This window comes from Populus trichocarpa, chromosome 4 (assembly GCF_000002775.5).
Source record: "Populus trichocarpa isolate Nisqually-1 chromosome 4, P.trichocarpa_v4.1, whole genome shotgun sequence".
In the NCBI taxonomy this organism is placed as follows: domain Eukaryota; kingdom Viridiplantae; phylum Streptophyta; class Magnoliopsida; order Malpighiales; family Salicaceae; genus Populus; species Populus trichocarpa.
Window position 1 is genome coordinate 5911852 of NC_037288.2, and position 23568 is coordinate 5935419.

The window sequence follows — 23568 nt, forward strand, 5'->3', positions numbered from 1 at the left end:
GAAGACAATTGCATTTATCTTTCGTTGACACGTAGCAACCACTTCATAGGTGGTCTGCATTACGCGCGGACTACCGCTTCATAAGTGTTCTCGGAAAAAATCGAGACCGACTCATTAATTTAATTGGATTTAATAAGTTAGAATAATTTTGATAATATAAATAAAAAATATAATGATAATACATAAATTGATAAAAAAAAATAACCAAAAAAGATAAAGAAAACCGATTCGAGACCATCCATGTGGTGATGGGGTACAGAACTACTGCCTCCTCCATTGCTCTCCCTCTTGAGAGACCATCCATGTGGTGATGGGGTACAGAACTACTGCCTCCTCCATTGCTCTCCCTCTTGAGAGATAGAACAAAAACAAGCACTATATAAGTAGAGGATGGAGTGTGGGAGAGAATTAAGCAGGCTACAAAGTTCTGTAAGGTAAGGCAACAGCATTTATTATTTATTTATTTTTAAAGAAATATACCAATAATTTACTTGATGATAACACAAGTAACACGAAAATAGCAAAAAATAATAATAATAATAGATTACAATGGTTGAAATAGGTAGAACATAACAATCTTAGGTCATGAAGTGAAAACTTTACTATAATTTATTTTAAAAACAAATTTACAATATCTTAAATAAATTTAAAAACCAACTTAAACAAACTAAAATATTCAAAAAAATAAAATTAAATAAACTAAGAAAAATAAAATTATCAATTTTGTCAATACTTGATTTTTTAAAACTAAATAAAAGAAACAAATTATAAAAAAAACTAATTATCCTTAATTAAGTAATAATAAAATTATTAAAAAACTTTTTTTCTTATAATCCTTCAATATCACTAGGCTTTGTACAAAAATCAAGCCTTCCTCTCTTTCTCATCTCAACTGTCCAGCCATTTATGTGCTAGGTAAGAAAGAGACGAGCAAGCAAAGCATTGTCGTACTCTCCATGCCATAAATGTTCAAGAGAATACATAGTTGTGATAGGAATTATTTTTTAAAATAGTTTTTATTTGAAAATGTATTAAAATTATTTTTATTTATTTTTAAGGTGATAATATAATATTTCTAATTGTAAAATAGAGAAAAAATTTCCATCGGTGATAGTGTTATATGCAGTAAATATTTTCCAACTCTCTGAAATATATTAACGAATTTAGTCCGTCGGTAACTCCGTTTGTGATAATAAAAAAATAATTTTTTTAAAAATAAAATTGTAAAAATAAACTTGAATAATATAAAATACAAATATTCATTATAATTTTATATGTTCAAATAAAAATTAAACTAGAACAATAATGGCACTAGAGGAGAAGGAGGAAAAGGAGGAGGAGGCTGGTTGTTCCCGGAATCATAAGATCAAAAAGAGAGTGCTCACGTACCACTCATCTGTGATCTCATGTCCATAACCATTTGGCGAAGTTGTTCATAATCCGCCGAGAGTTGCTCATATTTTTTAGTGAGATGAGTCATATGTTGTTGCAAGACCACGAACTCCTGAGATTGGGTGCTGGATACTGATTATGAGCTCCAAATAATTGAGACACTACGGGTCGTTCGCAAGTTCTCCGCTGTAGTGTTGGAGAGTCCGTGCACCTAATTTCTATCGGGTCCACCAAACGATCCTACCTCTATCCACAAATCCGGATTGAAATCCAGGTGGGTCGAAAGATCGTCCCCGTATCTCTCCCTCAACCGGCTGTTACATGTCTCCTGAAAATAAAAAAAGAAATCATCAAATTCAATTAAAGAAAATAATAACTTGCAAAAGAAAAATGGTTCAACGAACATACTATAAAGTGTTGAGTGCGGTTGTCAACGAACTGTTGCACTCCTTTTTTGTGGTCTTCACTCAGCACGTGTGTCTCCACAAAAAGCTCTATTGGGCTTGGCTCACGTCCAAGAGCCATAGTCTGTAAGAAAAAAATATTGTAAATTAAATATACTTATAAATAACAACAAATTAATTAAAGATAGATGTCATTAAAATTAATCTTACCAACCGCTTCGCATGTGCAATGAACGGAACGGAGCCACAGGTGTGCGTGGTAATCGAACTGTGAATTTGCCGGTTCTAGTTCTCGGCACCAGACTGTGAGCGTCGCGTGAACCGCTTAGACGTCACGTGCTGAATATATTGCGCCCATATATCCTCCGGGATGTATGGCGGCCTGGAATCCTTCCAAACCATCAAGTCATTTCAGCCTGGTAGAGCGTCATCTCTGGTATATTTTTTAGCTTTTTTTTGCACCTCATACCAAAAGTCACGCAACCTACATGATACAAATGTATTTTATATGAGTTAATGACAAATGAGATTTTAATATATAAAAGGTTTTTAAAAAATATCATATTGTTTTCGATATTACCTAGTTGCAGCGTGATTCTCCCAAACCCTCATCGCAACATTATCATTTGCGCTATCCCACTCAATTGTATTCTGTGTATAAAAAATTTATAAAATATAAATCAATAATTTCAATATAACATAAAAATAGTTAAAATTTTAAGTTAACAATAACCTCAAATCTTCTGAACCATGCATCGATATAAAGTTTCCAATCAAGATGTCTGGAAACCTGACTCCATTGAAATAATGGAAATTTCATCAATGATTTAAACGCCAATGTTATTACTTGGGTGTCCGCAATGTTTGTGAATCTGAAAATCAATAAAATTAATGAAATATTAGTTGTTCACAAATTGTTAAACACAAACCAACTCAAATCAAAACAAACTTACATTGAAAGGTTGTCCTTCCAATGTGTCTTGTACTTGCAGGAGAATTAACCGCGCTGTGAAGGGACACCACCTCCTGGAAGAGACAGTATCGTGAGTCAATGCAGGTGCCTCTTCTTGGTCGGCACCTAATGATGTTATAAAAACAACCCATAACTAATAATGAAACTTTAAATTTTAAATGAAAGTGATGAATCACCTACCGTATGCTCGTGATGACCTAGCTCCTCCTGCCTAATGCCCTGCTCCCGAAATAACTCCTGAATCAATCAAGGTGCACAACATTATTAATCCATTAATATTTATCCTACGTGCCAAAATTTGAAGCACATAATATCTTCTATTTAATTTGGTTTTGCACCAAAAATTTCCATTCATTTGTCACATCATTCTCAACATAAAGTTTAATCAATTTTCTTTTTTTAACTCACTTAAAGAATTCTTCTATGAACTATTCTTACCATTTATTTATTCATTCTTTTCACATTCTTATGATGTTTCTTCACTTGTTCATACTTTGAATACTTCAAATAAGATGAGGAACATCATTTCTTAAACATAAAACAATAAAAACCTCATCTCTCTATTTCCTCATCCTTAGTTACAAGTTCATTCTTCAAAATTATCCAATTTCTCTCTTATTTACTACTTAAATTCACTATTTCTATACTATTCCACTTGCATGTCATCATGCTTACTACTTTTCTAAAAATCCCTAAATTCTCATAAGAACCTTAATTTAAAGAGTCAAGAGTATAAGAAATTAAATCAAATTTAATTGTCACTGTTTGATAACTTACTCAAATAAACTCAAAAACACTTCATTCAAGTAAGAATCTTAACTTTTCATGCTTACCAATCTAAGTTCTGCCAACTTCTCTTCTCCTCCTAGTGTGGTCGGCCCTCCACTCCCTTCTTCTATCTTTCTTCACTTGATTCTTTTTTAATTTAATGTTTTAAGTCTTTCAATCTTACAAGTTCCAAAGCTCTTTCTCACTTTTTCTTGTTTTTCTCTTTATTTCTAATGATTTTCTCTTGGTTTTCACTCTTCCTTTCTTTCTATCCTATGGCCGGCCACTTCCCCTTGTATTAGCTTATAAATTGTAACAATTTAATTAATTCCATTCATGTCCCTCAATAGTAAATTTTCATGTTTTTGGCATAAAATTCCTGAGTACCGATACATGTTAGACCACCTTTTTACCCAAGTTATTTTGATTTTCATTAATTTACATCCCAATAGATTTATTTCATCATAATCCATTTCCATCCGGTATTTATTCGTGTTTTTTTATTTTTTATTTTTCAGCTATTTTTGAAATTTTATTTTATTATTATTTTTTTCCATTCATTTCTTTCCATTAAAGTAACCATTCAAGATAGCTACTTATCTTAACATTTATTTCAGTGTCCTATCAAATTTTGTTTTATCTGGGGGCTTACAGGTGATGTGCACAGTGAATGATAGATTGTGTTTGTATTCCCTGTCTATCCTCCCTGCAAATACTTAAATTAAAAGCCGCACATACAACACAATAATAGTAGTTCACATAACAATTATAAAATAAATATTTCTTTGTACAAAATTTCATCCATAAATATTACATTATAAAAAATTGCATTACACTTTCGTATTATGATAGTTAGTTAGAATTATCTTTTTCTTCTTCAATTGAATCGTCATCAACTCCATCGCAATCTTCAACGTTGATAACATTGTTATCATCATCTTCGTCAACTTGTGCTTGTCCGCTGGAACTCAGAACAACATTCAACTCCTCAACGTCAACATCAACAAGGGTACTATCGAAGACGCGAAAATTTAAATTTTCTTCTAAGTCAATCGATGGAGCAGCTCGATATGGTTCAACCAACTCACTAACTGGAAAGACATTATTTCTCACATTTGTGTCTTTGTTCTCATCCTAAACAACCTCGACACGATCCTTGGGTTTTCTTTTTAAAACGGATAATCAATCAACTCTTGAACGATCCTTTCTGAAGGAAGGGGTATATGTATAATAAATTTGTTGGCATTGCTTGGCGAAAATAAAGACATCGTTTACGTTGCGGAGACTAGCTTTTAAGTTAATTTCGACCAGAATATAGTGGGGATCTACTCTGATTCCTCTATCAGTGATGTCATACCAATAACATTTGAATAAAAACACTCTATTATGCTCATTATGATATTGCAATTCAATGACATCTTCTAATTTACCATAATAGTCAACTTCAAACTCACTACAAATAGATCTCTTAACACAAACACCACTGTTATATGTCATTCTTCCATGTCCATATTCTTTAGTATGAAAAACATATCCATTGATAAAATATATGTTGTAGCAGTTCACTTTTCTTTCAGGACCCAGGTTTAGTAAAGACAATGAAGCACTAGCATTCCTTCCCATTTGATAAACCTTGTATACAAAGTACAACAATGAACATTAAACAAGAATTCTGTAATGAAATTAAGTACCATGATAGATAATGAGTTTGTGATAGTACTTACATGTGTTTTGAACCACGTGGCAAATTGTTCATCCTGTAATCGAAAGATTTTAGATTCGATCAGTTGTGAGTTATTAAACAATAAATATTGTCGATGTTGCCTACGAGGTTTTAAAAAATATATGAGTTTGTGATATTACAATAGATAAATAGTCCATTTATAACAAAGTTTAAGTAGTATATATAATTACTGAATAAAAAATCTTAATTCATCGTAGTTAAATAGCACATAATTATGTGCTTGTTTGAATTCTATTTCAGACAAATATCTTTCCCTTGCAACATTTTTTAAGTGTGGATCATCTAGGATTGGAGAATATTGACAAGTTCTCACTCGAAGGCACTTCACCACCATCATCATGCCGCGGAACGCGGTTGATTCTTGTTGTCAAATAAGGCTCGAAATAGTATGAAATAAATATTGAGATCTCCTCAACAATATAGGTCTCACATATTGAAGCCTCAACATGCGCCTTGTTCTTAACCTTTTTTTTTTTTAAGATTGAATAAGTACCTACATGGAATTAAACAAATATTTTCAATTAAGAAAATTAATAAAAATATATTAATAATTACATTGCATCTGTAATATATAACCTCTCGAATGGATACATCCATTTATACTGGACTAGGCCTCCAACTATTGCCATATATGGTAAATGTATGGGTAAATACTCCATCGAGTCAAAAAACGATGGAGGGAATATCATCTCAAGTTTGCATATTGTCTTGATGATATTCGTTTCAAGCATCTCAACATGATGTGTCCGCAACTTGCTGAAGCATATATTTTTAAAGAAATGACTAATCTCCGTGAGTGCATCCCATATCCCCTTTGACAATAAATCACGATAAGCTAATGGAATGAGTGCTTGCATAAACACGTGGCAGTCATAGCTCTTCATTCCATACAATCTGCATTCCTCTAAATTAACCAACCTTGATATGTTCGAGGCATGTCCATCAGGAAAACACAGACTCTTAAGTCATTGGTAGACTAGTAGTTGTGCATTCTTCTCTAAGGCGAAGCTTGCTTTGGGCTTTGCGACCCGTGACCCATTAATAACCAACTCCATATTTTTACGGTGAAAAAACAACGTTATATCTATTCTAGCCTTGATGTTGTCTTTTGTCTTCCCTTTCACGTCTATGACCGTGTTGAAAATGTTCTCAATCACGTTCTTCTCTATGTGCATGACGTCAAGGTTTTGGCAGAGAAGATTGGTCTTCCAATAAGAAAAATTCTGTCGGTGTTTTACAAAATCTAAAACGAACCACAACAAGCACAAAATTATAAATCCATACTACAAGTTTGTTTGAGAAAAAACAATAAACTAAGTAAATACCCAAACAAAATACATATACTAAAAAAACATTCAATAATAAAATTAACATTTTAAAATTGTGTTAAAATTAAAAAAAGATAGATTTACTTACTTAAAATGAAAAATGCACAATAAATCAGAACACGTCACTGTACGGACACGTCACTATACGGACATCCTGGTTTGAATCCCACTGTAATTCCATCGGTAAAATCATCCATAAAAACTTACACATCATCGCATTGTTTGGTTTTTTAAAATTCATTATATTCTATCTATGATTCCCCGGTATATACCGATAGAATGTTTCTTTCGGTATATACCAACGGTGTTAGCGATGGAAAAAAACTCGTCGGTAATTTCATTTGTATTCATTGAATTTCTGGTAGTGTGAGAATTTATTGTGTTTGACTATTGTGGTTCTTTGCAAGTCTTTTTAAGCAGAACAAAGTTTTGGGTATAGTTTCTATATAGACAAAAATTCTGTCCAAATTTGTTAAAATTGGAAATTTTCTTACTTTATAAAGTCATTAACTAAATCAAATGTTAGATTAACAAACTAAATAATAAATCTTAGAAGAACTATATTTTTGTTAGATTTAGATACAAGGAAAGTTATTGCTAGAATTTAAATGGAATGAATAAAATGATTACTGTAATTTAATTGATGTCACACTTTAGATCAAGTAATCTCTGTGGAGCAGTTTAAAAAAGAAAGGAATAAGGTCACAAACAACATGGATGTGTTTGAGATTGTGGTAGCGGTGGCTGTTCAAAGTGCTTTTCGAGTAGAAATGCATCAAAATAAAGTTTTTTTATTTCTTAAAAATTATTTTTGACATTAGCACATCAAAACGATCTGAAAACATTAAAAAAAGTTATTTTACGCAAAAATAAATTCAAAATTTAAAGAAACATGGTTTATATCGCATTTTCAAACACACCCTTAATCAGAGCAAGAAATAGGGCCACATACATGTTGTTCCACTAAAGTTTTCAATGATTTGTTTATATACCTACTACATAATCGTTCTCAAAGTGGCCAGATACATGTTGTTCCCCTAAAGTTTTCAATGATTTGTTTATATACCTACTACTACATAATCGTTCTCAAAGTCTTTTATCTTGGTTTCTCTTACTCCGCCAAAACAATAAAATCGTAGCAATCTACCATTCAAACCTTAAATTCTGAAAGCTGGACAAAAATCAGGACAAGTGAATATAATAATGTAAGCAAAATATAGTACTCAGCACTGACATCAGAATCCATGTCTGTTTGGCGCCAAGATACGTCTTCTAAATTTTCATGGCAATGGAAGCCAATTGCATTTATCTTTCCTTGACATGTAGCTACTAGCTAGCATGACCATCAGACGAGAAGGGCAGGACCACGAAATTTCAGACTTCAGTCTCATCATGAAAACCAAAATTTGTTTCTATCATTAGCGATACTTCTTTTTTTTTTTGTTATTTTTAGTGAAAAAGTCCAAGATTTCGATATCATTTGTTTGCCTTTTTTTGGAAAGTGATTGCGGTAGAAAATGTATTCTTGAAAAGTTAATTAATTTTTTATGTTTAATAATATCATGAAAAATAAGTTAAAAAATATTTTTTATTATTTAGTTATGCCTTATAAAATGATTTGAAAAATAACTTATTAATAATTTTAATTTTTTAAAAACTTATTAAGAATAAAGACCAAATCTGATAGATAAAAATGTTTAAGGATGATGAAATTAAATAAAAAAAACCTCAATTTCATAAATTATTTTAAATAAAATAAATAACAATAAAAAAAATAAATATCAAATTTGATAGATAAAAAAGTTGAAAGATGATAAAATTGAAAAAAAAATCAATTTCATAAAATATTTCAAATAAAATAAATATCAATATATAACAAGAATAAGGATCAATTCAATTAAAAAAGAATAAGAGAAAAACAAATAACAATTAAAAGAATGAGGATCAAAGTTGATATAAAAAAAATAAAATTTTAAGGGATGGAATTAAAATAAAAAATAAAAAATAATTCAAAACAAATTATATAGCAATCAAACAATTAAGGATCAAATTTGATATAATTAACAAATAATAAAATATTTTTTAATTTTTCACAACTTCTAAAAAGTGTATTTCATCTAAAATAAATTAAAAATATTTATTGTAATACACTGTAATATTGAAACCGACACTAATTTTTTTTTTCTTATAAATTAAGAATGATCTATAATTAAGCACTTGTTATAATCATGAATTAATAACATGGCTTAATAGAAAAAATACAGATAGTTTGTAAAGTCAAGAAACTTACAAACAAAACAAAAGACCCGTAATAAAAAACATGAAAAATAAAACTGAATAAAAGCTATAGCTAGGTTACTAGATCGATTAATATCTCTAAAAACTCCTCGTTTAGCCAGACTATTCGCTACTTGATTCTTCTCTCAATGAACATGTTGAAAATCCAAAATAGGTAGTCTATTGCATGTATTGAAAATAACATTAAACACACCTTGCAAGAGCCAAGGCCCTATATCATTATTTTCTTTTATCCAAGAGATAACATTAATTATAAGAATCTAACTTCACAATTCATTGATGACAAAAAAAAATTGCATTAATCAATACTCAAAACCGATATTTATTTTGTAATATCCATGTTATGGACCATCAGACCCAAACCCAAGTCTAACCCAAACTCAAGAATCCAACCTAACCTATTTATGTAAAGTGAATTGTTCTCTAGAGAATTGAATTTTTTTTTCTACAGTAGGGTTTGAAACGTTTTCGGTAAAGTGACGATGCGTCTCTAGAGGTCTTCTTTTTCTTCTCCTTACATGTATGGTATCTTTGGTTTTTTTTTTTAGTTAATAGTTGCCATAATATTTTTTTTTACAATTTACATTTTATCATTTCCTATAATTTAAATCAGATTATTAAATTACCCAATCTTATTAGATACAATCAAGTTAACAGCTCGAGTTTTGAGTTTTTCTTACTTCTTTAAAAACATTATCATTGCTTGAGCATCCCCTTTTAAGGTTAAAAAAATAAATCAAAATATTGCGGCGTAATTTGGGTCATTGATCTAGTTGTTATTATTTATCGAGCTATTGTATATTTAAAATAGTTGGCGGACCTAATTTGATGTCTAATTAAAAACAAAACAGACGAGTTATTGAATTGGATTAACTTGCAGGTCATCGGTAAATCTGAATCTATTATTTTTGTTAAATTAATATTATTTTAATTTTCTTCTTTAAAATTTTTTGTGTTAGAATATTCGACTAGATCTGAATTAAATTTTTTTATCAACTATATTACATATCAAGTGTTCGGGTCAGTTAAATTTGACTAAGTCAATGTTAAAACCTATTTAACTTCAAATCCAGTTTAAGTCAGGTTTTGAATTATAAATTTCTTGGGTCAATTTGTCAAGTTAAACCAAATTCAACAATCATGCATTTAAATAAATTAAGTTTTTTTTTCAATAAATATATTTTTGACAAGTTTGTGTGTGTGTGTGTGTGTGTGAGATAAAAAAAAAACACTAAGTCAGGAGTTGTTTTTACTATTGAATAAGCATTATGCACTCTCTCACATATCACATGATTGGAATAGTTATTTTTTCTAAGTTTTAATTTGATCATTGAACTTTTTTCTTTATATAATTGAACCTGAAAAGTTCATTTATCCCCCCCAATCTATTGCAATTTATAGATCGATTCCTTTAGTTATTAAAAATTTAATTTTAATACTAAATTTTATTTTTTTAATTTTTCAATTATTATTTTATGAGAGAAAAGAATGAGATTCATTGAATTCTAGTGTAGAGAGAAAAAATCATTATCAATAATGGTTTTGACCATAAAAATAATGTGTGTGTATGATTGAGCGTGTTAAATATATTATTCATACAAATAGTAGCGTTATACTAATTAAAAAAATTACTTTTTTACAACTATTCCTCATTATCTAAGATTCAAATCCCAAGTATAATAAACAAAACAAATTTACTTTCCAACTATGTCCAGTTTTTGAAACCAACTAATCCAGACAAAATTAATTTAAAAACCATGCATTTAAATAAATTAAACTTTTCTTGCAATAATAAATATATTCTCTAACAAGCTTTTATATATTGAAAATAAGTTTTTTCCCCCTCTCAATCAATTGATTGTGTTAAACATATTATTCATGCCGAAACCATTACACTAGTACAAAAATAGTTTTTAACATCTAAGATTCAAATCCTAACTAAAACATATAAAACAAATTTACGTACCAAAGAAGTCAAGTTCTTCAAAATTGATTAGAGAAAATGGAAAAAAAAATAAAATTGTTTGGGATCATGATTGAGTTTGCCAATGACAAAGTATTTTAGTAGATAGATGGATTAAAAACTTCATATAAGACTATATTATTAAAAAAATTCAAATCAAATCCACCTCTAGTAACTATTAATTTATTATCAAACATCACTGATACATCTCCAAAGGTTACAATACAGATAACAATAAGATTACATAATAATTATAATCCACCCGTTGGGAATAATAATCTTATGCCGCTGCTGCTGCTGCAATTTTTTCCTTGTTTTATTTACCCAGTAAATATGACCCAGTAACAAACTAAACACTTACAGTAAACACAGGCCAGCAGACTTAACTCACATTTCCCGCTTAGTTCCATGACTCCACAAGCTTGGACAGTGCCACTTGAGAAGAGCCACCTTCAATCATTGCAGCCTTGGCTGCATTTTTCATAGCAATCGCTCTCTCCCTAATCAATTTACCTTCATCAGACTCCATCAATCCTCTAAGATTCTTCTCCACCTCATCAGCACTTACAAATCCATCTTCAGACTCGTTCATTGACAAAGCAAGCTTCATTTCCTCCACTAGCACTGCCCTATTCAGCGTTTGCTCTGCATACAATGGCCAAGCCACCAATGGCACACCAGCACACACTGCTTCAAGTGTAGAATTCCACCCGCAGTGAGTCACAAATCCACCTACTGAACTGTGGTTCAAGATTTCCACTTGTGGAGCCCATAATTTCACCACTAGTCCCCTCTCTTTAGTTCGTTCCAAGAATCCATCAGGAAGCAAAGAATCCAAATCAGGGTATCCATTTGCTTTGATGGATACACTTAGATTATGAGAAGGTGGATCCCGAACCACCCACAAGAACCTTTTGTTGAATATTAAACTCAATCTAGATGGTCAAGGAAGGCAACCACCAGCTGCCACCGACCAGCCGCCAGCCACCAGCTGCATGCCGCCTTCACACCACCGTCCACAGCCGCCTTCACACTTGAAGGTTGAATTATCTTGTTTTGAATTCGTGTATAAATAACAAGCTAAGCTTATGTTATTCTGTGTGGAGAGAGTAGAGAGAAACACTAGAGAGAAAGAGAGAGGGCGTGTATTGTGTTAAGCTTTTGTGTTAATTGTTTGTAAGCTTCTTGTTCTTGAAATAAAACAGTGTGTTTTATCCCCTCCGAGTGTTTCAAAGCCACCACCAGTGGTTTCTCCCACCAACAATTGGTATCAGAGCCCCGTTCGTCAGAAACAGAAGTGTTTTTGGGAGATAGCCGAATTTTCAAAGTTGTCAAAAACGAGTTTTGATCATTCCAACGTGTAGATCTCATCCAGACGAACTCACTGCCGCAAACATCAGCTTGATCGGAGACGGAGGTAGCCCACACGCGCCGCCTGAAGATTCTGCACTGTTTGACCACGCGCAGCCACGCGCCCAGAGGTAGACGACGACTGAGCCACACGCGCGCCATATTTGAGCCGGTAAAGCCGCGCCGCGCCGAGCCTCAAGCCGAGCCTCTAGCCGAGCCGAAGAATATTCCCGAGAATATTCTCTTTTCAAGCCTAGCCGCTAAGCCGAGCCGCTATTAGCCTAAGCCGAGCCAATAGAATATTCCACAGAATATTCCCGGTTCAACCCAGCGAACCGCCCGACGCCCAGAATTGGTTTTTTGTCCGGTTCACCCATTTTCGGACCTGATTTCTACAAAGTCAGACCGGTTCCCGACTATTTCGACCATTCCGGATCGATCTACAGTGTCCGTTGTGCCAAATTAAACTCCCAGAAGGAGATATAGTCATTCCAAGAGCAAAATGACTACAGAAAGTACACAAACACTCATCCCGAAGCTGACCAAAGACAACTATGATAGTTGGTGCATCAGATTGAAGGCATTCCTTGGTTCACAAGAGTGTTTGGAGATTGTACACTATGGTTATGATGAACCAGAGTCCAAAGAAGAAGAAGATGCTTTACAAGAGGCACAGAAGCAAGCCCTGAAAGTCAACAGAAAGAAGGACAACAAAGCAAAGACCATCATCTACCAAGGTCTTGATGAAGATACATTCGAGATCATAGCTTCCGCTGAAACATCACATGATATATGGGAGGCTCTCCAACAAAAATACAAAGGTGCTGACAGAATCAAGAAGATTCGTCTTCAATCTTTGCGAGGTGAATTTGAGTTATTGCAAATGAAGTCCTCAGAATCTATTTCTGATTATCACACAAGGATTATGGTGATAGTCAATCAGATGAGGAGAAATGGAGAAGCCATCGTCGATTCTCGAATTACTGAGAAAATTTTGAGATCCCTAGATCCAAAATTTGATTTTGTTGTTGTCGCTATTGAAGAGTCCAAGGAAGTGGACAAGTTGACAGTTGATGAGCTTATGAGTTCTTTGCAAGCTCATGAGCAGAAGATTGTAAAGCGAAATGGAGATAAGGCAATTGAGCATGCCTTACAAGCAAAGTTGTCGCTCAAAGAGAGATATGAGCAAGGGGAGACTTCAACAAGTGGATATACCACTCAAGCAGGAAGTCAACAATCCAGAGGAGGATTTCAGAAATTCCAAGGAAGAGGTTCTTGGAATACAAGCTTTAGAGGAAGAGGTGGTAGAAACACCACCAGAGGAGGTAGAGGACAGCAAGCATTCACTCCTAGAGGAAGAGGAGGCGGTTACAATAACCGTGACAAGAGGAATATCCAATGTTATAGTTGCAATCAATTTGGGCACTATAGCACTGAATGCAGAAGGAAAGCTCCGTTGGAGATACGTGAGCAAGCCAACTATGCAGAGAAGGATGACAGAGAAGCTGCATTTCTTGTCCAACAAGAACTTGGCGAGAAACAGGAAAATATATGGTATCTAGATACTGGAGCCAGCAATCACATGTGCGGCTACCGAGAGTTATTTAGTGATCTAGATGAGACCAAGCAAGGTCTAGTTACTTTTGGAGATACCTCAAAGGTTCCGTTCAAAGGTAAAGGCAGCATCCCAATCAAGTTGAAGAACGGCGATTCCAGCTACATCGCCAATGTCTATTATGTCCCAGCCATAAAGCAGAACCTGATCAGCTTAGGTCAACTTTTGGAGAGAGGATATACTTTTTACTCGAAGAATTGTCATCTGACAATTAGAGACAACAATTGGAGATTAATGGCCTATGTGAAAATGTCCAAGAATAGGATGTTTCCTTTGAACATCCAGTATGATGCAGCAAGGTGTTTGAGTGCCATCACCAACAGTGAAGAATGGCTTTGGCACCTGAGGCTTGGACATCTGAATTTCACGAGCTTGAAGATGCTAGCAAGCAAGAAGATGGTCAAAGGTTTGCCTCACATTGATCATCCAGATGAAGTCTGTGAAAGTTGTGTCCTCAGCAAACATCACAGATCCAGTTTTGCCAAAGAAGTCAACTGGAAAGCAAAGAGGCCACTGGAGTTAGTACACACAGATGTGTGTGGCCCAATTACGCCTATGTCGACTGGACAGAATAGGTACTTCCTCACGTTTATTGATGATTTTAGTAGAAAGACGTGGATATACTTTCTGAAGAGGAAGTCAGAAGTATTCAATTGTTTTAAAGATTTTAAAGCAATTGTGGAGAAGCAAAGTGGCTACATGATCAGAACAGTGAGATCTGATCAAGGTGGAGAATATACAGCAAATGACTTTGAAGCCTATTGTACACAACAAGGCATCAGACATCAGACAACACCAGCTTATACACCACAGCTGAATGGTGTAGCTGAAAGGAAGAATCGCACGATTCTTGACATGGCAAGAAGTCTGCTCAAAGCAAAGAAGTTGCCCAAGCAATACTGGGCTGAAGCTGTATCATGTGCAGTGTATCTACTGAATCGCTGCCCAACCAGAAGTTTGCAAGGAGTCACTCCAGAAGAAGCATGGAGTGGTCACGAACCAAGTGTTACTCATCTACGAGTCTTTGGTTGTGTGGCATATGCAAAGATCCCAGATGCAAGAAGGAGAAAGCTCGATGATAAAAGCGAGAGATGCATCTTTGTGGGATATGGTGAGAGAAGGATGGGATACAAGCTGTATAATCCCATCACGAAGAAGGTGATTATGAGTAGAGATGTTATCTTTGAAGAAGATAAATCTTGGGAATGGACTGATGATAAAGAAGCAGTCAAATGGATCAATATGGATTTGATCCTTGAAGGTGAAGAAGTACCAACAGTACTTGTCGAAGAACCGATTGTACCAGCAGCTGAACCACAAAGTCCGGTACACAGATTCCCTGTATTCAACAGGAGGAACACACCAGGAGCATCATCATCAACACCACCATCAGCATCCTCATCAGAAGAACCAAGAAGGATGAGAAATCTTGAAGAGCTGTACGATGCCACTCAAGTAATGGAAGATACAAATTTGTTTTGTTTCTTTGCAGATAGTGACCCATTAAGCTTCAATGAAGCTGTCACAGAAGAGAAATGGATTAAAGCAATGGATGAAGAAATACATGCCATTGAGAAGAATGATACCTGGAAGCTGACTTATCTACCAGAAAACAAGAAAGCAATAGGTGTCAAATGGGTTTACAAGACAAAGAAAAATGCAAAAGGAGAAGTGCAAAGATACAAAGCCAGATTAGTGGCTAAAGGCTACAAACAGAGAGAAGGCATTGACTATGGAGAAGTATTTGCTCCAGTAGCCCGGCTAGAGACAATCAGACTGATGATCTCACTAGCTGCACAACATAGATGGAAGATCTATCAACTCGATGTGAAGTCAGCATTTCTGAATGGCTTCCTAGAAGAAGAGATCTATGTTGAACAACCACTTGGATACATTGAAGCTGAAAATAAAGGCAAAGTATACAAGTTGAAGAAAGCTCTCTACGGTTTGAAGCAAGCTCCGCGTGCTTGGAATACCAGAATTGACAGGTATTTTCAAGATAATGGATTTGAGAAATGTCCATATGAACACGCCATATATGTGAAGAAAGGAGCAAATGGCAGCATCTTATTTGCGTGCCTGTATGTTGATGATTTGATATTCACCGGCAACAACCCTACCATGTTTGACGACTTCAAACAAAACATGGTACATGAGTTTGAGATGACTGACATTGGTCTAATGTCACATTTTCTTGGCTTGGAAGTAACGCAGAAAGAAGAAGGGATTTTTGTATCCCAAAGCGGTTACGCCAAAGATATTCTTGAAAGGTTCAAGATGGAAAGCTGCAATCCGGTATCAACTCCAGTTGAGAATGGAGTGGAATTGAGGAAGAGTAAGGTTGGAAATGTTGATCCAACTTACTTCAAAAGCTTAGTAGGAAGCTTAAGGTACTTGACATGTACCAGACCGGATATACTCTACGGAGTCGGACTCGTCAGCAGATACATGGAGACGCCAGACCAGTCTCATTTGAATGCAGCCAAGAGAATTCTTCGTTACATCAAAGGCACAATGAATGAAGGTATGCTTTATACCTCAAGTAAAGACTTTAATCTTGTAGGCTACTCGGATAGTGATTGGGGTAGAGATTTGGATGAAAGGAAAAGCACAACAGGGTTTGTCTTTTTCATGGGAGACACATCTTTCACATGGTCATCCAAGAAGCAATCGATTGTAACATTATCAAGCTGTGAAGCTGAGTATGTTGCTGCCAACTCAGCCGTATGCCACTCAATATGGTTAAGGAATATGCTGAAGTTTTTGGGATTTCCTCAAGAAAATCCTACGGGGATTTATATTGACAATCGATCAGCAATCGCATTGGCAAAGAACCCAGTGTATCATGAGAGGAGCAAACACATTGATACACGTCATCACTTTATCCGGGAACATGTGAAGAATGAAGAAGTCCAACTGATATCTTGCAACACAAATGATCAAGTTGCTGACATCTTCACAAAGCCATTAAAAGGAGAAGTATTTATCCGATTAAAGTTCATGCTTGGCATGACATCCCTCGATTGAGTTTAAAGGGGAGATTTGTTGAATATTAAACTCAATCTAGATGGTCAAGGAAGGCAACCACCAGCTGCCACCGACCAGCCGCCAGCCACCAGCTGCATGCCGCCTTCACACCACCGTCCACAGCCGCCTTCACACTTGAAGGTTGAATTATCTTGTTTTGAATTCGTGTATAAATAACAAGCTAAGCTTATGTTATTCTGTGTGGAGAGAGTAGAGAGAAACACTAGAGAGAAAGAGAGAGGGCGTGTATTGTGTTAAGCTTTTGTGTTAATTGTTTGTAAGCTTCTTGTTCTTGAAATAAAACAGTGTGTTTTATCCCCTCCGAGTGTTTCAAAGCCACCACCAGTGGTTTCTCCCACCAACAATTAGATTATGAGAAAACACACTGTTTTATTTCAAGAACAAGAAGCTTACAAACAATTAACACAAAAGCTTAACACAATACACGCCCTCTCTCTTTCTCTCTAGTGTTTCTCTCTACTCTCTCCACTCTCTTGCACACACTCACGTTTTCACTCCTCTCATTTTGCTTCTCACATAATGCCTCTATTTATAGGCATTTCATGGCAGCTGCTCCACTTGTTCTGCTGTCAAACATGGCTGCAAGGTTAGGCATGGTAGGTTGCCTAACCATTGAAAATGGTGGCTGCCAATAGTCAATGGTTGGTGCCAACCATTTGCTGTACATGCAATGACAATAACCCAACAATCACCCCCTTTGCCATTCATGTGGGGCAACTGTCCTCTTGCTTCTTCAGCACAGGCTTGCATCTTGCAGCTCTTCCAAGCTTACCATTCTGAGAGCATCTTCGGCCAAGTTTACATGGTACTTGCCAAACCTTACCATCACCAGAGTCACCAAAGCACACCTTTTCTCACACAAAAGGATCACTACAACCAGATGGTCTGCCACTTCACATCTGAAGAGTGTTAACGCTTGTCTCTGGGACACAACATTCCCCTTCGAGCGTATCAACCATGCTCGGTCCGGAATGATTCATCAAGCCTCACATCAAGGCTTACAACACCCCCTCAAACGGAAATTTATATTTCCAAGTGCGACAGTCATTATCTGAGTATCTCAATATGATCACGAGCTCACCACTCTTCCAAGAGTCTACTCATCCAGGAGTTGCGCCTGCCCTCTGTTCCACCCTAGGAACCACGCCTTACTTCTCCGTGAGTCTCCCGCTCTTAGTCGTAAGAGTCCAGGTAGCTCTCCACCTTTAACCATGGGGGCAGCCCATAAAGGTTGATCCATATCTATCTTCATACTCTGAGTATTACAATGCCATTACCGAGCTCACCACCTTGACAAGAGTCAACTCGTTCTCGGAACCTGCGCATGCCCTCTGCTCCTTCATAGCAGCCGCGTCTTAATGCTCCACAAGTCATCCACTTATTGTCCAAGGCAAATGTCTTCTAGCTCATTGATCTTTAGCATGGGGGCAATATCCATGAAAGTCAATCCTGCATTTGTCTCCATACTCATCATAGCCACTTCATTGGCTATACACCTGTCCACTCATATCTAGCCATCACATCAGCTTTGGGGTTGTTCTGAACTGGGCTCATATCGTGGCCCACACACCTTCTCTTTAGGTGTCTCCGCTCGTCGCCATGCGGCGGTCTGAACTGGGGCTTCTATCACGGCCCTCACACCTTCTCTAAGGTGTCTTCGCCCGTTGTCATGGGACGGTCTGATCCGAGGCTCCTATCATGGCCCTCACACACCTTCCATCTAAGGTGTCTTCACCTTTCATAGGTGGTCGCATCCTCCTTCAGCTGAGATGCTTCAAAGTGGCTCCAAAAGTCTCTACCACCATGTGCACTATGGGAGATCATTGCCACTGATTACATAGAAAGAGAAAGTTGTGGTATACTCCTCGCAATCCTCCACCTCGATTTCTATGTTTGGAGCTTCTACGCCTTTCTGCTTGACAGCTCCACCTATACCAACTCTCTTTGGTGTCTTCGCCTTTAATCATAGACGGTCACCTTTTATCACAGGCGTTTGCACCCCCTCAATTAGGTGCCTCTGCAACAGCTCTCTTTCCATCCTTGCATGCATTGGAAAGGTCTTCGCCTGTTGTCTTCATTAAGAGCACAAGAGACTTCATGTTGTACAAACTTTAACAGTCTCTGCTCTGAGCTTCATCTAGGAACACCTCTTCGCCTTGCACCTGGTGTCTCATTACAGTACCTCGTTGGATCCTACGGGTACCTCTGCACAATCTCCGTGTGCCATCGTGCAATTTCTGTTCTCCAGATTTCTCCCTATTCCTTGCTTATGTTTGACAGCAGCTCATCCTGTCACAACACCTGTCCAAGTCAAATAATAGGGTGCCAATCTTTATCCCCTTGCTGTATTTCTCTTCCATTATCAGGGTCTTCATCAATTCTCCCTCAAGAAATCACAGTCACCGAATCTAACTTCTTTGGAGAAATCACCACTCCATCAGATCCTTGAACATACGGAACCCAACTGTTCCCTTGTGCCGTCATCCTGCTAGTCTTCAACCGTTTCATTACAAACTGTTATATATACAAAAATAGTACCGGATGGATAATCCTTCCACTAAGCAAGTTCCCAGGAAAGATTGGAGGGGTCACACTGGTCCCGCTTAAAACCCAACCTCCTAGACAGAACTTCTTAGGCCATATCTATCCATCGTACTGTCTTTCCGTATATACAACCATTTGCTAGCTTTGTTGCGGCTTTCCTTTACAAGTGATCTGGAATATACTGGTTTAATACATCATTTCTCAACATCTGGCGAGACTACCAGTGCTTAGATTCGTCAAGATTGGTCTTCATCAATTTCCACTCTTCACCTCAAATCGTCCACATGATCGGGTGTCCAGAGTGTCCCAATTTTTCCTTCCTTCAAAGCAATTAAAATTCTCCCCACTTAGCAGTTCAGCACATATAATTGGGTAAACATGTGCACCTTCTTCTTCTTCATCATCATCGACCACCATGATGACCTTCAGATGCCTCCTGATCGGGCAATCTCTTTTGTTAATTCACCACCGCCACTTTTGGTCTCAAATCTCAACGATCGGACCGTACCATTGCATCCGGAACGATCAAATTAGCTGGAAACAAGTCTGAAATCGTCCAAATCGCACTTCAGACGGCTAAGATTTGATCAAAACAATTCTGGCCCGATCAACGGCTCAGATTCAATCTCAGATCCGGTTGCACGTAGGATCAGCTACACTGGATCCTGTCCCTCGGCTCGCGGCTCGGCTCGGCTCTTTTTTGGCTCGGCTCGGCTCAACTCGGCTCGGCTCAGTTCGGCTTGAGTCTGGTGACGTGGCTGATGACTAGACGCTGACTGGTTTATGACGTGGCTGCTGACATGGCATGCCTACTGTGCATGATGACTTCACCATTACATCAAGCTGATGTCATCATGGGCCATGTTACTGTACATGATGATGTCACAATTACATCATGCTAATGTCATCCCATTTTGCTTGATGAGAAGGTGGATCCCGAACCACCCACAAGAACCTTTGACCACTTTTTTCCAACCCAATAGCTATCTCCCTTAACTGCTCCTTGGTGAATAGCCCTAAGCTACCAAAACAAAGAAACACAACGCTTTGGTTTGGTTGGGAATCAAGCCAAGTAATACACTTATGTGCATCTTCAGGACTGGTCTTGCTGCTACCACCTCTTTTATCATCAGCTAAAATCAAGGGACCTATGCAATAAATCGGTGGCGTGGGGTTATCAGGCACACAGAGCCCATCTGATATTGCCCTTACAACTTTGGACTCGAGGAATTCAAATGTGTTTATCATAATCCCAGCTGCTTGAGGGACTTGAGTGGCAAAATCAAGGAAGTATTGATAGGCCTTATTGTCCCGCTCAAGAAAAGGCTTTGGCATGTCAGTAGCAAGAACTGGTAACAAGCCAGGAACATTAAGAAAGTGCTCTTTCATATCTTTGAAATTTTTGGTGGTGTTTTGGTGAAGGGTAGGGAGGTGAAGATATAAAGCAAGAAAGCAAGCACCTGAAGTGATAAAAAAGTAACTAGGGATGTGAAGTTCATTGGCCACAGAAAGACCAGAAGTGCAAAAGAAGTCCATAATAAGACCATGAATTTTACACGTTTTGGATATGTTGATGAGTTCTTCGTGAACACGAGGTTTGCTGAAGTGAAGGACCTCCAATGTGAGTACTTCAAGGTGGGTTGCAGTTGTGGAAACTGGGGTAACAATGGGGAGATGATGGAATTTGATGGAGGGAACACTGGCAGAAACAGTGGAAATATATTTATCGGTTCTTCCTGCAATATAGGGTGCTGCAGCAATGAGAATGTGAATGGAAAGGGCAGGTCTATGAGTGAGCAATAGTTTGCCTAGCTCCACCATAGACACCAAGTGGCCAACATGTGGTGATGGGTACAGAACTACTGCCTCCTTCATTGCTCTCCCTCTTGAGAGATAGAACAACAACAAGCACTATATATACAAGTAGAGGATGGGGTGTAGGAGAGAATTAAGCAGGCTACAAAGTTTTGTACAGTAAGGCAAGAGCGTTTATTAGTTATTTATTTATTAAAAGATGTGCCAATAATTTACTTGGATAACACAAGTAACACGAAAAGAGCAAATAAAAATGTAGCTTAGCCGGTAAGTTAGCCAGTACGGTTTTAGGTTTATTTTTTAAAAAATTATTAGATTAAGTTTTATAAATTTTAAATTTATTAAAGATTTATATAATTATTAATTTTAAAATTTATAAAATTAATTAAGATATGTACAAATTGACCCGAATATCTATTTAAATAATAATAATAATAATAATAATAATAATAATATAGCAGTAGTAGATGATGGTGATGGAATTTAAAATAGAACACAAGAATAGTAGGTGATGAAAAGAAAATTTTATTACAATTTATCTATTTAAAAAATTTACAATATTTTAAATAAATTTAAAAACTAACTTAAATAAATTAAAAATTAAAAAAATAAATAAATTAAAAAAATAAAATTATCAATTTTGTCAATCCTTAATTTTCTAAATTAAATAGAAAAATATATATCAATGAAACAAATTATCCTAAATTAAGTAAAAAATAATAATAATTAAAAAACTGTTTTTCTTAAAATCCTCGAATATCACTAGGCTTTGTACAAAAATCAAGCCTTCCTCTGTTTCTCATCTCAACTGTTCGGCCATTGATGTGCTAGGTAAGAAAGAGACAAGCAAGCAAAGCAGTGTCGAACTCTCCATGCCATAAATGTTCAATGATGAAAGCCTTATCTTTTTTTTTCTTTGCTAAAAAAAAGAAGTTAAAAGTAAAGTATTCTTGAGAAAAAAAAAATAGAAAGAAAAATTGACACAGAAACTATGGGCTAGATCATGATACATGAATTACGTCACACACCTTAAATCTATTGGCCTGGATCGTTTTTAATAATATATAAACAACGATTAAAAATTATTTTATAAATTATACACATAATAATGATATATAATTAAATTATGTTCTTAGAGCAGTTAATTTTAAAACCTTAATATTCACACTTATTTCAAAAAGTATTTATCTATATATAATATCTTGTATGTATTTTGATATTTTTCATTTTTATTAAAGTCAGTTGTGAGATAAGAAATAATAAACTTTATTTATATAATTTCTAGATGTGCACTATTATATTCAAATGCTGGAATAAAAACCCAATATAATTCAATGATGTGAATCTCTAAAAGGGGAGAAAACTATGTATTAAATGAATTTATAATTTTATAAAAAGAATACATAAAAATCTATATATTTATGAAAATAATTAAACAAGTTAAAAAACAAAATAAAAAGAGCCAGGCTAGCATTCAAATGACGCATGGCTGGCCCTGGCAAGCGAGCGTAGGCCATTGCGCACCCCAGGTCATTGAAAACTAACAACATTTGAGGGGAAAAACGAATTTAATTCCAAGCAAAAAATTTATTGTAAATCACCTTAAGATATTTAAAAATCAAATCCAAGTTTCTAATTTTTTTTTTTTAAATCCAGTCATGTATCTCCATTTTGCTGCAAATTAAGAAGGTATTTGGCATAGCCATCAACAATTCTAATCAATTTAACAAATTGATATAGGAGGTATCTGAGAGTGTGATAGCTGTTGCTTTTCAAAGTGTTTTTTGCTCGAAAATACATTAAAATAATATTTTTTTAATTTTTTAAAAATTATTTTTAACCTCAACACATCAAAATGATATGAAAAAATAAAAAAATATTAATTTAAAATAAAAAATTAAAAAAAAATAATTTTTCTAAAAAACTTTTAAAACCCAACACTTTGTTTCTTTCTATTTCTTCATGTCTCTTCCCAGGAAACCGTGGGGGGAAAAGCGGTTTATACACAAGGACCAAAGTAAACATAAGTCAATTATAGGGGACTAAATTTGAAAAAGATGCCCCAAATGAAACGAAATACCATTCCCTGTACATGGATTGAATTTCATTCAGAGTGTTCTAATTGATTGATTTTGTATCCTGGTGCTGACTTTTGTCAACGCAGTTTTCAATGATTTGTCTATATACCAACTACATAATCGTTCTCAAAGTCTTTCATCTTCCTTTCTCGTACTCTGCCAGAACAATAAAATTGTAGCAACCTACCAGTTAAACTTAATTTTTTTTTTAAGAATGTATTTAGTAGTGTGGTTGTGATTGTTTTTTA

At 35.6% G+C, this 23568-nt stretch overlaps 1 protein-coding gene across 1 annotated transcript in view; it reads right to left on the reverse strand.

Annotated features, from left to right (window-relative positions):
• Nucleotides 1–11136: 11136 nt before the first annotated feature.
• The window catches only part of LOC7468359 (UDP-glycosyltransferase 88A1), a 64011-nt gene continuing 51579 nt past the window's right edge, over nucleotides 11137–23568 (reverse strand). Inside the window, exon 2 of the mRNA XM_052452604.1 lies at nucleotides 11137–11383. Within this exon, the coding sequence (XP_052308564.1) occupies nucleotides 11271–11383 (113 nt within the window). The 3' untranslated portion in view covers nucleotides 11137–11270. The remainder of the gene's footprint in view (nucleotides 11384–23568) is intronic.